This window comes from Sparus aurata, chromosome 14 (genome assembly GCF_900880675.1).
Source record: "Sparus aurata chromosome 14, fSpaAur1.1, whole genome shotgun sequence".
NCBI lineage: Eukaryota > Metazoa > Chordata > Actinopteri > Spariformes > Sparidae > Sparus > Sparus aurata.
In genome coordinates, this window is record NC_044200.1 from 14,144,070 (window position 1) to 14,158,964 (window position 14,895).

At 43.8% G+C, this 14,895-nt stretch overlaps 1 protein-coding gene across 3 annotated transcripts in view; it reads right to left on the bottom strand.

Annotated features, from left to right (window-relative positions):
* The window catches only part of wnt5b (wingless-type MMTV integration site family, member 5b), an 86,438-nt gene that overhangs the window by 15,521 nt on the left and 56,022 nt on the right, over window positions 1-14,895 (bottom strand). For all 3 annotated transcript variants that reach the window (XM_030440162.1, XM_030440163.1, XM_030440164.1), the window contains one exon: window positions 422-588. In XM_030440162.1, the coding sequence (XP_030296022.1) occupies window positions 422-588 (167 nt within the window). The remainder of the gene's footprint in view (window positions 1-421; window positions 589-14,895) is intronic.

Below are 14,895 nucleotides of genomic sequence, written 5' to 3' on the forward strand. Positions count from 1 at the left end.
GTGAATTCTGCATCCTCTTACATGCACACACCCTCCTGCACATTACCACAAAAGGGAACTGAGCAGCATTGTTGCATCTTGTAAGTCAAGAACAAGTGTGGCTAATTGACGCTCCTATAGGCAGCAGCAGCAGCAGGCTCCATGCAGTGCCATTTGGGGCTCAGCCAGGGTAAATATTGTGACAGAGCCTTCACATTTGTTCCATTCACTGTTAGTGCTCCACCACACGACTGGAACATCACCCCCAAAACACACACAACAGGCAACACAAAGACTATAGTTCAAGTTTTTCCCCCCATTTGTCATGTTGTCAGTGCATTCAGGTAGAGATATGAAGGAGAGCGAACTTCTGTAAGCACGTTTTAAAGCTGGTATCAAACAAAATAAACCCTTTAAACCGAGTGATCATTCAGGCACTCACCACCATGAGTTGGCATCCACCACCAGCAGCTGGGAGCTGCAGGCGAGGAAGGCGGCCGCCAGCAGCAGATGTCGCACGGCTCCGGGTCGCCTCCTCCGGACAGGCCTGTTGTCCATGGTCCGCCGCGTCAGCGCCACACAGCCGGTGCTGCTGGGGAAAGTGCTCCGCTGTTGAGACATGGAAAGAGTCCTGCTCAGTCCTGACGTGAGTCTAACTCACGTATGTGTCTTGAGTTTTGCCCCAATTTTCTCAAAGTCCTCTCGTCTCTCACACTGTCGTCTAGTTTCGTTCCAGCCGCTAATACTTAAAACATTACGACAAAACTGCCATCAAAAAAGGGGCAGAGTTGTAATCCTGCAGGTAAATTCACCAAATTGCCAAAAGAGGCTGCCTGTGAATCCAGTTTTCTGCTCAAAACTCCAAATAAGACTCGTGCGTAAAATGGTTTGGTATCACTTTGGATTTTACGCAAAGTGCGCCGCGATTCCGTCCACTCCCCTGAACCTATAAAAGACACGAATAAACCAAAGCTACGATGTGAAAAGTGTGATCCCGCTGTTGTCTCGGGGAAACATTAACAAGCAGATTAAAACGCTAATTGAGCAGCAACGCGACTGTTCCTTTCCCTTCCTGTCCCCTCACGGCCACTCCACATCTCCCTCTCCCTCTCTCTCTCTCTCTCTGGTCTACACTCCTCCTCCTCCCCCTCCTCCTCTCCTCCTCTCACCCCCACTTCACCTCAGAAACCCCCACGGCCCTCTCCCTTTCCTGGCCATACATTGCGCGCGCATGCATGTGCGTAAAGTTCACCAAAAATGGGTATTGCTGGGCGCATCAAGGAGAGAGGAGACACCTGTGATGTTTTTTTTTTATTAACTGTGTTCTGTCCTACCAATGACCAATACATCTAAAGCTGCAGGGATTAATCGACTAGTTATCAACCATTTTACTCATCTGTTAACTATCTTTATGATCAATTCATTGGTTTGAGTAATTTCTTTGAAAGAAAAAAAGGCAAAATTGTTGAGGTTTCTTTCCTCCTCTATGACAATTAATCTCAACAAGACCCTTGAGGATGTCGCTTTTCCATTTTCTGTCATCATACAGACCAAAAGAACTAATCGATTAATCAAGAAAATAATCCATAGATTAACTGACGATGAAAATAATTTATTTATAGTTTATTAATAATTGTGGCCATATATAACTTTGTGTCATATTGCTTGTAGACACTAAAATCGATGTTTTAAATTAGAAAAGGATGAATGAGACTGAGCCGGTCGCGCTTTCTATGCAAGAAACAGAAAGAAGAGGGAGTTACAAGAACGGAGCGATGGGGGTTGAACGTTTTTTTTTTTTGCAAAACCTGAATCCACCTCAAAGGGCTTCACGTGCGTCAAATTCCTTTTATTAGCTGAAGTGAATAATTTGTTTGAATAAAAGGTGAGTGCCTCGGAATCGTCTAATCCCCCCGTCTTTGGTCTGCGAAAATAAAAGGTTAACACGCCACACACATTCACGCACGAACACACACCCACACACACATACACACACACACACACACACACACACACGGGCGGTCAGGAGTCTGTGGAGTAAAAAGAAAAGGCGTGTTGAAGCGAGCTCTCCCCGATTCATAACCCGGTCAAAGACTAGCTGCGGCTGGGTCGGTGGGCGGTGAACCTGCAGAGGAACAGGCGCTTTGATCTGAGCCAGTGCCCCTCCAAAGAGAGGGTCCGCAACCAGAGGTGGACGCAGGGCGAGAGATTAGACTGAGGCCTCTGAGAACCACTGGAGGAGTGGGTCTAAAAACACCCCTCAATAGAAATCTATTAGTTTTAGTCCGGCCTTTATAAGACCACCAAGAAAGAGAGAAATCACCGAGGAGGTCGACAAATTACGCACAGCTCCAGTTCTGGATCGCTCCTAAAATATTCTATATATTTAGTTTGTTTGGTCTAAACAAATGCCGGAATAATCCACACAGTTTGCCTTTCATAAGTTGCGTGCGTAAAAACTTTAGAAATGCGCAACAACATGCGTCAAAAAAATAATAAATAAGTGTAAGATGTCGTAAAGGCCTAAATAGGTTTGCTATAGTTTATATCTAATTACATTTCCAATCTCCTCATTAATATTCCGTCTTTCTGTGGGTGTTTCTCAACGCTGAGAGTCGGATGTCCCTCGTCTCTGCATGATAATAGGCCCGCAGCACACCTTTCATCTCCAGAGGGGCCCCTAAAAACTTCCCCACCACACACACACACACACACACACACACACACACACACACACACTCAGCTCTGTGAAGTGATCTAACTGGCTGCCTTGAATATACATCTGATTGATATTCGACTGAGGGGCGGGTGTTGGGTCAAAGTCAGGTTGAGCGAGTGAATAAACAATGACACAAAGAGACGGAGACATGTTGGGAAACAGAGAGGCGATTACAATGAAACTGGTCCAACCGATCAGTCAGTAACTGAGCCTCGGGCTGAATTTAATCATTTGATTCCTGCCTGAGATGTTGTCTTCTTCTTGTTTTTCCACTTGTCACTGTGCTTTAAGTATTCTCCGTCCACAGGAGCTGATGCACCTTATTTGGCCTGAAAGGCTGAGGAGGATACAAGTACGACAGCAGCGCCCTCTTCCGGTGAACACACACATCGAGTCCTCCCAACATTAGTTACTCCCAATTTTGAGGGATTTGTACTTTAATTGAACATTTCCACTTTCTGTACTCTTCAGAGGCAGATGGTACATTACAGTAATTTGATAAGTGTAGTTTCTTTGCAGATTTAGATTATTAAAACAAAAATAAATAAACAAATCCATTATTTTATATATAAGTGTAGCCTGAACTACCAGTAGTGTATAAATATATAGTATATAGTAAAGTGATTACAGTCAGCCCTGTCTTTATTCGCTGCAACACTGTGCTGGGTTACATGATAACAATCAGTAATTTAATATACACAACTCAACTTGTGGACTCTTCTAAACAGAAACTTGAGTTGCAGGTCCTGCAAAAAGACCTCCCCCCTCTAAACTCCTCAAAAGGTTTCATGTCCAAAAGTGATGAAGATGATGAAGAATGAAATGAGATAAGGGAAGATAAGTTCCAAAAATTAATCACAATTTGTGTTGCAGAACTTTGTTTCCATGTCGTTTCTGTCCCTTTAATCATCTCTTGATGAGAGTTTGGAGGGCCTGTGTTTAAAGCAGTGAAGCTGGCTCCACCTCAGCCAAGAGTAATGCTGCTTTAGCACTGATACATCCATTACAATCTTATTATGTCATATATATATATAAAAAATATCAGACACAGGTGCTATTTCTCTGCAGAACAAGTGTTGTTACTCTGATACCTTAGGTACAGTCAGCTAAACTTGACAGACTTTTTGTTATAATGGATTCTTTTTTACATTTTTTACTTCAGTAAAGGATCTGTGTGTGTCTTCCACCGCTGTCCTCAAACAGTAATTTAGTACTAAAATGAAAAAAAAACAGAAAAAAACATAAACAGAGAGACTTTGTGCATCAGATGAAGATCCAACACACTCACGTCCTAAAACAACAGATGAAGAAAACCAGAATCAGAGTGTTTAAATGTTAAACAACCTTTGATCGAGTTTTTTAGTTTAGTTTAACTAAACAGTTATCCAGTTATCTCTTAATTACTGTATCTGTGATTCTATTATCACTTTTCTTTACTGTATACATCTTTATTAAATTGTTATTATGCAACTTTGCCCTGTATATGGCTTAATATACTTATTTCTTCATGTTTCTTTGCACAGTTGCAATCAAAAATGCGTATTCTTGAATCACAGCAGTATATACAGGTATGTTAAAACTCCCTGGTCATTGTTCTCTTGTATAGCAGCTGAAATATTGAGCATAATGAAAGGCCAGTTATTATAATGACAGACCATTCAGCAGCAGGCATGATGTTAAATATTCTGGCACTACAGCGCCCTCTAGTATCAATTGCACAAATTCTGATTTTAGACAAACTTTTACGATGATTCTCCTTTTCACACTTGTGTCCTGTAACCTTGTAAGGTATTTTTTTTTACTTCAATCATCAAATTTATTCTGTTGGTGTTTTAATATTCCCAGATGATCTGTATTTTGGTTGACATGTATGAGAATAAATAGATTTAATGAGTTAAATAAATAGGTTTCTCCCCTCGAGGATTCGGCTAATTAAAACACACCGATTGTCTTGTCGTTTGGGAGCTAAAGAGAAAACAGGCCAACAGTTTATTCTTGGACATGACCCAGAGATTCAGAGATACTGGACGGAGGCAGCCACACTGCTCTGGTTGGTTTTTCGCTGGTTAGTTGTGATGCGCCTGTCGAAACACAGGGAGGAGCAGTTCAGCCACAGAACACTCCACGGCCAAAAAGGAAAAAAAGGGGGTAAGACTGAGGCAGGGAGGGGTGACAGCACGGAGACAAAACTTGGACCAAGTGAGATGAAGGAAAAGAAAGAAGTAGGAGGGAAAACAGAGAGGCTGAAAGAGAGAGGGAGTGTCCAAGTAATGGATACACAGAGACAGAGGGAGAAACAGAGGGAGCGAGAGAGGACTTGTCCCCAGAGGATATGAGCAATAGCCATGCAACAGGGAGCAATGCCTGAGAAAGTCGGCAGCTCCTCTCTGGATTTACAGCAGCTTCACTTTTTATTGCCTCCAGTGCCAGACTACAGCGAGCGAAGCAGCCAGCTCCGTCCTGCAGGGAAAGCAGCTGCGCTCGGCTGATGAGCTCTGAGCTGATCCCTGGGAAGACGCCGCTGCCAAAATGCTAAATATCAATTTTTGGAAATGGTCGTCGCTAGAATATTGATCACCCTCTAGTTAGAAAAGACTTAAGCGCGTATGGAGAAGAAGGGGCAGGATAGAAAAGAAAGCTGAGGAAAACATCCAGACTTTTGCAAAGATATTGACATTTTTAGGTAGAATTAGCATCAGCACATTTGTACTTCAATGAACCTGCAGTTTTTATGTGCTGTTTTCTGTAGAGGATCCAACAAATAATAGATGAACCTGAGCCTCCATCAGCTGAGAGCTTCAGACAATCAGGCAGTCTGTTGCAACTTTTTAGCAGAAATCACCTAGTTTACCTGCCACTATTATAAAGAAATTTATTCTTTAAAGATGTAATATGTAACTTTTCTGAATAACAGTCTTAAAGGAAAAAGTTCACCCAAAATTAGAATTCAGTCATGATCTCCTCACTCCCATGTTGATGGAAAGTCAGGTGACGTTTTGTGGTCCACAAAACATCTCAGCTTTGCAGCGTTCACCTAAACAGTGGCGGACTCAAGAAGTTTGAGGGGCAGGGGCACATTGAACACACGAGTCGCATTAAACCTCGACTGTCTTCTTATACATGTAACTTATTAAATATATAACATTGTTTCCCACACATTTACTTTACTGGGGCGGCCCATTTTAGCATTTAATACTTTTATTTTTTCTTATTCTTCAGACATACTCTCTAAAAGGATGGTGAGCCCTGTCATCCATCTTGGTGGTTGGTTGTTTAACAGTGTAAACTCCCAAGATCCAACGTTTCTTACATCTTTTTTATTGTTTTGCTACGATTTCAGATACCCCCTAGTGGCAGTAATGACATAATGTGTATTTTAAATCTATTGTTTGGTTTATGTCCTCTTTCTGTTGTGTCATATTATTCAGCGACAGCAATAAATACATTCTCACATCAACCGTTTTTTAATCCTAAACACTACCTTCTTTAAAAAAAAATAAAAAAACCCCAGAGCAGATCAGACGTGGGAATACATGCCAGCTTTACGCAGACGTGTGGACACATTTGTAAGAATCGTAGAACTCAAAAACAGCCACAGAAAGCCCATGGGATGATGCAACTACCGGCTGCTCTCACCATAGATATGTCGCTTTCTCTATCTCCATCTCTTTCTTCTTTTGTCTCTTGCGTCTCCAAAACCACACATACGTATGTACACACACATGTGCAACAACCAACTGCCAAATGCAGCTGGCTGCGGGGGGAAATTTACTGCTTGTATTGCCCTCATATATACCCGGTGGGGGGAAATGCAGTGGGACTTGGAAGCAGCTGAGAGGGGCTCTGGAGAGGCCTCGGGCTTCATATGTGTCTCTTTGTGTTCGCAGTTTACGTGTGTGGTTGCATGTACAACGGCTTGTGGAAACCCATCTTCCTCCTTCTGTTCTTCCTCCTCCCCCCCCCCCCCCCCTTGTGTCCCCTGTCTTCGTCACGCTCGCGCTCCCCCCTCTTCTCTTTCACCCCTCCTGACTCTGTCCATCTCCTCCCTTCTTCCCTCCATCCATCCTTCTGTCAGCTGGCAGAAGATGAGTCATGCCTCTAGCTGGGAGGCTCAAACTCTCCCCCTCTTCCTCTAAATATATCTTCTCTATACCTCTCCTCCCCTGTCTTTTCTACGTCTCTTTTTCTCCCTCTTCTCTCACACTTCTCTCTGCTCGGCGTCACCATCTGTTTCTCGACATCTCTCGGCTTTGTTCTGTCGCTCCAGTCGGAGCTCTTCCCTGATTCTTCTGTTTCTCTCCGTCAGTCTGAAAGTCGGATTCATCGGCTGTTTATGTTTCTATCATCCTCTCCTTCTCTCCTTCTCTCTCTCCGACGGTGCACCCAGCTGTTCTCACACTCCCTTGTCTCTTAGCTGTGATGATGTGAACACACATACTCTTTACTCTCCCCATTTATTGTGTATACACTCTCTTGTAGTATGTCTATTTGCTCATACAGTCCACAGTTTGTCTTGATGTCTGATGTCCTTTTGCACTATGTCACCAAAGGCATTTGGTGAGGTGCCCCCTTGCCGCTTAGAAGAGAGTTACAAGGAGCAGTGGTTGAAATGATGCATACATCATCAGTAGTCGTCGATGGCGATTATGTAAACAGGCACGACCGACAACATGTCCAATATGACATCTTCAGCCACGGCGGTTTCTCCTGCGTACTATCACAATGTTATTTGCAATTTATCTGATGGACGACAAACGACGACACTGCGCCATTACCTGGGAACCAGCAATGCTTTATGGGCTTACATTAGCAGCCAACTCTGTACTCTTTCACTCATGCCAGCAGCTTCGCTCCTTCACCATTTGCAAAGTTTCTTTTGGGTCAGTTGCTTTAAAAACATAATCTTTAGCCGACCTGAGTGAGGGAAAGGTGAGTTTCTGTAGCCACAAGTTCACTTCCAGTTTTACTTTAATAGAAATTAAGACGTTACGTGCTGAAATGTCAAGTCATTGAGCTGAGTTATGTTCGTCACACAGCTGTATTTATCTCAAGTTTGTTAACACTAGCTAGCCATACACTACAGGTCATTCCAGTTTCATTACTAATAGAAAGATTGTGTTGTTTCATCTCAGTACAGTGACATGTATTTACAACTCTTAACCAAAAAACCTTGAAAATATATTAAATGGAACTTCTGGGTTATTTGTATGTGCTGTTTTCATGAAAAGAGTCCTTAAATTACTCAGGTGAGAAATGTCAAATTTGTTCTCTTGAGGAAGATCAAGTAGTAGAAAAGCAACAGAACAGCTACTAAATGGGACCTTGTGGCTAGATAATGATAATTTATTTTTCACGGCCCAATGTCACTACCTGTTTTATGTGCTACAACCAGCTGTGGCAGTAAATATCTGCTTGTGGTTGTGGTTCCTGACTTATCACATGTTGTAATTTCATTTCAGTAATCTGTTTCTATCGAATTGCTGCGGGTTATCCACAGTGCAACTGCTGAAATACACTGGAACACAACCACGGTGCATGCACAACGCCTGCCTGAAGTTCTGGAAATGCTGACACATTACTATGTTTGGTTATAACTGTCAACCTGTAGTGCCGAGGGGTGTTTTAGCGAGACGATGCTACCCAACAACAGTGCTCGGAGCCATCTCATCTGGTTGAAGAATCTAGTGGGAGTCTACACTAATAAATCAGCCCAGACCAGCCATGTTTGGCACCTCGGTAGAGACGAGGCAACCGAGGGAGATCTGGCTGGCCGCATCTGGCACTGGACTGGAACCCTGGGAGGGGCCGAATCCCTGATCAGGAGGCCCAGGGAGAAGCCACTGAGGCTGGGCTAGATGCCCTGATTTCCCCCTGGTGCCCTGGAGCTCCGGTGGTCAAACTACACCGGTCTCCAGATCCCTTCCCTGGAGAAATTAACACACACACACACACACACACACACACACACACACACACACACACACATTGCAGGCATACAGAGAGATGACTATAGTCACAAACACTCGCACATACCAATACACATATTTTCTTACTGCCTCACTCACCATTTATACACATGCTCTCACACACACGATTCCGGTACGCAAGTGAATGTCACAATCAACCTCTCTGGCCTCTGGGGATATAAACCTTCTTTCAAAAACACACACACACACATATACACACCTTGTAAAACTGCACACATTCAACTAGCAAAGAGATACAGTGATTTATTTGTTGGCATTCTTTCGTTTTTCAATGATTTACCTTGAGGAACATTTTTTTTCTGGTATAGCTGAGATAAAGAATTTAAAAACTGACAAATCCAACATCAGTAGCACAGGGCCCACTTTTGGACTTGGCTGTATATGATGTGAAAGTGCAGCTGGTGAGTAAAAAAATAATCTCAATAGCACATGTGACCACTGGTGAGTAATCTTTCCTTTCATGGTTGCTGCTGTTTATGTAGTTCATTAAGCATTGTCAATATTTCATTGGTTTTTCTGAGAAATGTCTAAAAGGAGTTATGACTCAGACTTGTCTTGGTCCTGGGCACTGGTCTCGCTCAGTTTCATTTGAGGTTATCAGACTGTTGAATGTTGAGTGTGGGTCTGAGGGCAATTAAAAATGCTAATATGTCTCCGATGATGAATCATAGCTGCAGCATATGGATTAGAAAAGAGTTGGGAGTAATGTTCCAGCCTACACTGCATAAAGTGGCAGAAGACCAGTTTTCTGCTTTAACGCATCATTATGAAGTATCCTAAATGTTTACTGCACGATTTGACGTGCTGTAGAATAACGACGCCGTTTAGATTTGTTCTCTTTTTGCAAAACCGGCACAAAATCTCCTGAAAGATGATGGCTGACTGGAGATACTGGCACGATTTCTATCTGCGTTCACGTCTCCACGATGCTAGGTCGCACTCAGCAGGCATTTCATCTTTTATGTCCAAAACCCAACTCGAGCCTAATGTAAGCTGCAGCACTGATTTTGTCACGTGAAGTTACATATTGTCCCAACCAAAACAGAATGTCTTATTGTCAATTATCACTAATATTTAAACTTAATTTATTCATTTATTTAAACAACATTTTCTCAAACGCACAGCGTTAAACTGACAGGCCCAGACTTTATTTCAAAACTTTTCTCCAAAACTGACCTGTCCTGTCTGGTCAGGTATCCATGCTCTCTATTATACCAAATGAACAAATTAACTCACGGTTAGTTGTTCATCAGAGGAAAATGATCCAGTAGCACGATAATAACACTTGATAACACTTTGGGGTGTTAAAGATTCCCTGAACTTTCACAAAAAACAAGAGAAACCAGAAATAAAATGTGACTCAGGCGCTTGTTTAGAGCAGTGTTCTTCCATCCTGGCCCCCTGCCCTGCATGTTTTAGATGTTTCCCATCCCCGATTCAAATGATCTGTTCACCATCAAGCTCTGTTGAAGCCTGATAGCAAACACAGTGTTTCCATCTCTCATTTAGCGCAAGAACTATGTCACCTTAACTTTTTTCTTTTTGCCATACTGATGTTGTTGTTCCCCCCCCCCCCCCGGTTTCACTGTTTCCAATAACTTCAACTTCAAACCGTTCTCGGTCACTTTGAACTCCATTTGAAAGATCTTGCCAACAACTCTGGTAACGACACGTGTATGACCAAGATTAAAAAGAGCTGTTTTTCCACCTTCATGGTCGCCCGCACAAACACTGTCAAACCAGCCAGATACACACACACACACACACACACACACACACAACAATATGCAGCCCATTCATGCCAGCAGATGACAGAGCGCATTGAGAAAATGCCAAAATGCTGACTACTGAGGGGGAGAGAGAGAGAGAGAGAGCGCCGGCTGAAAAATCTCCTATGTCAGACTGCAGAGCTGGCAGAAAAGAAAAGCATTGTTGAGGACACCCACACACACACACACACACACACACCTAGGCAGCCTGTGTGGTGCAAAAACTGGAGCAGGGCGGCAGCGCATAACACACACACACACACACACACACAGCCTGTGAGGCATATTGGCGAGACGGGAGCACAGGAGAGCTGTCAGAGAGAGGGAAGAGAAAGTGAACAAAAAGGAGGAGAGAAGAAAAAGCAGAGGTGGAGATAGATGGAGGGAGTGATCTACGGAGAAAAGGAGGCTCGCATCTCCTGGCAGTGACCTCCTGTTGTCTCCCCTCTGTGCACATCTGCTCTCCTCCCTCTCTCTTCTACCTCCATCATCTACATTTTTCTTTTCTTTTTTTAATCTTTTTGTTTTGTTCTCCTCACTTTCACACCAGCCGGATGAGGAGATGTCGAGAGAACATCGTGCATCACGTCTTCCAGATAAAATGACAGGCACAGCAACCGTCTTTTTATTTTGACAAGGTCGATGGTTTGGGTTGAAATCAGTACTTAGTGAAACATCGTTAGGAGACCATAATGGCCGAACCACATGGTTTAACATTCTCCTGCAATGGTTTGATGGTTTTCTGGCTAGAGAATTGGCGCCACCTAATAATCGCATAATAGTGATGGATGGACACAAGCATTCATTTGCTTTTTTTTTGTGTTGTTTTTCTCAGGATGCGGTAAAAACTTGCAGTACTTTTGGAAGGAAACCCAGCATGACTCCATCAGACGGCAAACATTTGGAGTTATATAACTGTGGGATTTCATCTGCTGACCTTTGACACCAGCTGGCCCAGCCTGAAATAGATTTGTAGGTTAGTAATGACGATAAAACATACATAAAACTGGCTGTATAGTTTTAATGTGTGTTCTACCTAAAGGTGGCACTGGATGCTTAGTAAAATAGTGTCACGTTGATGTTTATTGTAAATATTCGAATGGCCAGGACAACATATATCTAATAGCTATTTAAAAAAACTACAATCATATGAAAATATTTTGCATTACAGCAGACAGTAAACATGAACACCAACTGTAGGTCTAAGCAGATGAAGAGGGAGAGTAAATTCCCCAGATTGCCTTGTTTGAGGAGACGCTGCAACTCCCTCAGCGCCCTGTAGGTCTCATATCCATACGTGCAGAGCTGATGGGTGACAGCTAGGTAGCCTGGTCAATAACTAAACAGCAGAGAACTGCACAACAGAGAATTCATGCTCTTGTTTCTTAAGTTGCTGAAAACCCTGTGGTCCTTGTGGAGCATTTCATACGGCAGCAGAGCAAGGTTGAATAAAACACGATGGCGAGATACATGTTATATGTCAGCTCCTTCTGGTTTGGACTCCCCTTCAAAGGTCAGTACTGTCAAAAACAGTTTGTTGTTTGTCAGCTGAGCTCAACGTAAAAGCTCACGATGGCTTTACGTTGCATCGCTGATCCAACTCGCAAATCATGCCGGATCCACTCAGGTGAACCGACTTCAGTCGGAAATGTTGCTGTATAATTTCTGACATCACTAGGCCCAAGAGGGGGACTGTATTCTTCTACAGAAGCGTGTAAACACAACACACAATTTATGATGCGGTGCCTCAATACGCTGCACAATCTATTCTGAATGAGCCTCGCTTGACCCTGACACAGATGATACGAGGCACGAAAGGGCTGAAAAACAATGAGAGAGAGCAGTGAGAGAGAGTGTAGACAGAGGAGCTTTGAAGGCAGGCACACACACACACACACACACACGGGCCATGTTTCACTACAGTACAGGTGAAGCTCGGGTGAAGCAAGGAAACACCTGAAGGAACATAAAAGATTCATCCCTTACAGTCTACACACACGAACGCACAAAACAGAAAGCTCGGTGTGTCCGAGGGCATTGTTACTGTCTGCTTTCTCCCCCGCACGGTCGTGTGTGCGCGTGGATGCTTTGTGTCGATGTGCATATGGGAGACAGAGAATCTACAGAGTCATGGTAATATCCATCCAGGAAGGTGTCGGCTTTCGGGGGGGGGGGGGGGACGTGTTGACACACGCCCACGTAACCCTGGCAACCAGCAATCGCTGCGGGTGCAGATGAAGCACGTTGTGGAGGCGAGCAATTATCCAGTTAGAGCCCTCCCCTGAATCATCAAGTGAAGACAACACAAAGTGCACGCACACACATCGGCACATGGTCACATGATGGGTAGAGTAGGGGGAGATAACACACACACACACACACACACACACACCTGAGTGCCAAATCTCACCCCTGTCTCCACATCTCTCCTCCTCTTTTTGCCCATTTTCCCAACCTCCATTTTAATATTCAAAAAACCAGCATGTGGCTCTCCCCTCTGTTTGCCTCGCCCTCCGTCTCTCCACTCTAAAAATACTCTTCCTCCCTCTTCTCTGACCCATTCCTTATTTCACCCCTCTCACTTCCCTCATCCGTCCATCCCTCTCTTCCTCTCCTCTCTCTCCAGCTCAGTGTGAGCGCTAGCTAGGGCCCAGCGGGTTTTCTAAGAGGGGGTATGACACACCACGGCAGCACGCACACACATAGGTAGACGTGCGCGCGTACACACACACACACACACACACAGCTGCGATTGCGAGGCAGACAGAGGGAGGCAGAAAAACAGGGGAAAAAAAGCATGCTGAGCAACACACACACACACACACACACACACACAGAGGCAGGCAGGTCATGCAGAGAGACTCTGCCTCTGCTGCTGAAGAGAAAGCCTGTGGCATATAGACCCGCCTCTCTCTGCTTTTACATTCTCCATCTCTCTCCTATGCATTTTCTTCTTGTCTTTCACCTTCTCCTTCCTGTTTTCCTCTCACTGCACGGATAGAAAAAAAACAGCAAATGGTGGAGTCAGCTGGCAAACACACACACTTTTGGTATTAAGAAAAGTTTGCTAATAACCTCCCACACAGCGCAGTCTGGCTGGCAGTTTGGAAAGCCACGTTTCAGCCAGGTTTTTATTTTTTTTACTTTTTCTGTTTCGAACACAGCAAACACACATTTTGTGAAGTCTCCCACCGCCGACAAGAATCAGTGAACGGTTTAGTTTCAAAAGGACATTTGGGTGAGGCAAATCACATCATGTCTCGTGGCCAAGATGTTTTTTTTGTCCCAAGACTTTCATCCACAATTTAGCCACATTTAGCCGGGAGCTGCTGTTAATCTCCCACTCTGTTTATAACTCAAAGTGTTTGCAGTATCATTATACAGCTTGGTATTCATGTCAGGAGCTCTATTTTGAAAATTCATGACACACTCCGCGCCCGAGCACCAAGGACGTAGGTGCTGGCAGCCACAGGGGACAGTGCCGTTAACTGCTTTGTTTTTGCCCTTGATGAAGTTACGGGATATAAGTTAAAAGCACAGTGGGACATTAAAAATAGTCACCAGACATTTTTAGTCGATTTAGATGCTTTGCATTTATGAGTCCAGCATTTAAGCAGTCTTAAAATATTCATAGAAATGTTAACGGCAAAGATCTGTGTGTTATTTTTGACTGTGGCTTACTCTTGTCAGGATATGCACTTATGATAATGTGAGACTGGTATCCTGCAATATCACTGGTCTATAAATAGTTTTAGTACTAATTAAATGAAACATAGCTTTAATAGATTGTACTAAGACCTTGTGATACTCTGTGTTAAGGAAAAAACATGTTCAGTTCTCATCTACACTAGACATCTAGACAAGACGAACTTTAAATTTCAACCTAAAGAAACTGGGGAGGTTGCAACAGGAATGTAAAGTTGCGACACATCCTCTGTTCGCAGAAATGTATGTTGCCAACATTTTTGCCTGGCGACTGGTTTCGTGAGGAAACAGCCTTTTGAGAGGTAGACAGCAACAAAACGAGGGACGTTTGCACAGCTTTGGACGACTCGAACTCGAAATTCCTAACTCGGATTGCTAAACTTGGGAACACGTTGTGAAGGGATCTCATAATGGCCAGTGTGAACAGGAGGGACGGTTACAGCAGGCAATCATCAGACTGTTGTTTTTGGACGGACTTTGAAAATCCAAACCTATCCTTGAGGCGGAGAACAGAGAGGATGAGAGAGGAGGGTTCCTGTCAGTTGTGCTCGGCTGCTTCCTCCCATGTAAAAGCGCCTGTTTTCTGCAGCTCCTCTCTCTCTCTCTCTCCCTCTCTCTCTGTTATCCTCACCTGATCACTGTTGCCTTCCTCCTCCTATCACTCTCTCTCTATCTGCCAGCCAGTATGTGTCTCATCGGCTCTTCCGCTCTCTCTCTCTCTCTTTCTTTCTTTCTC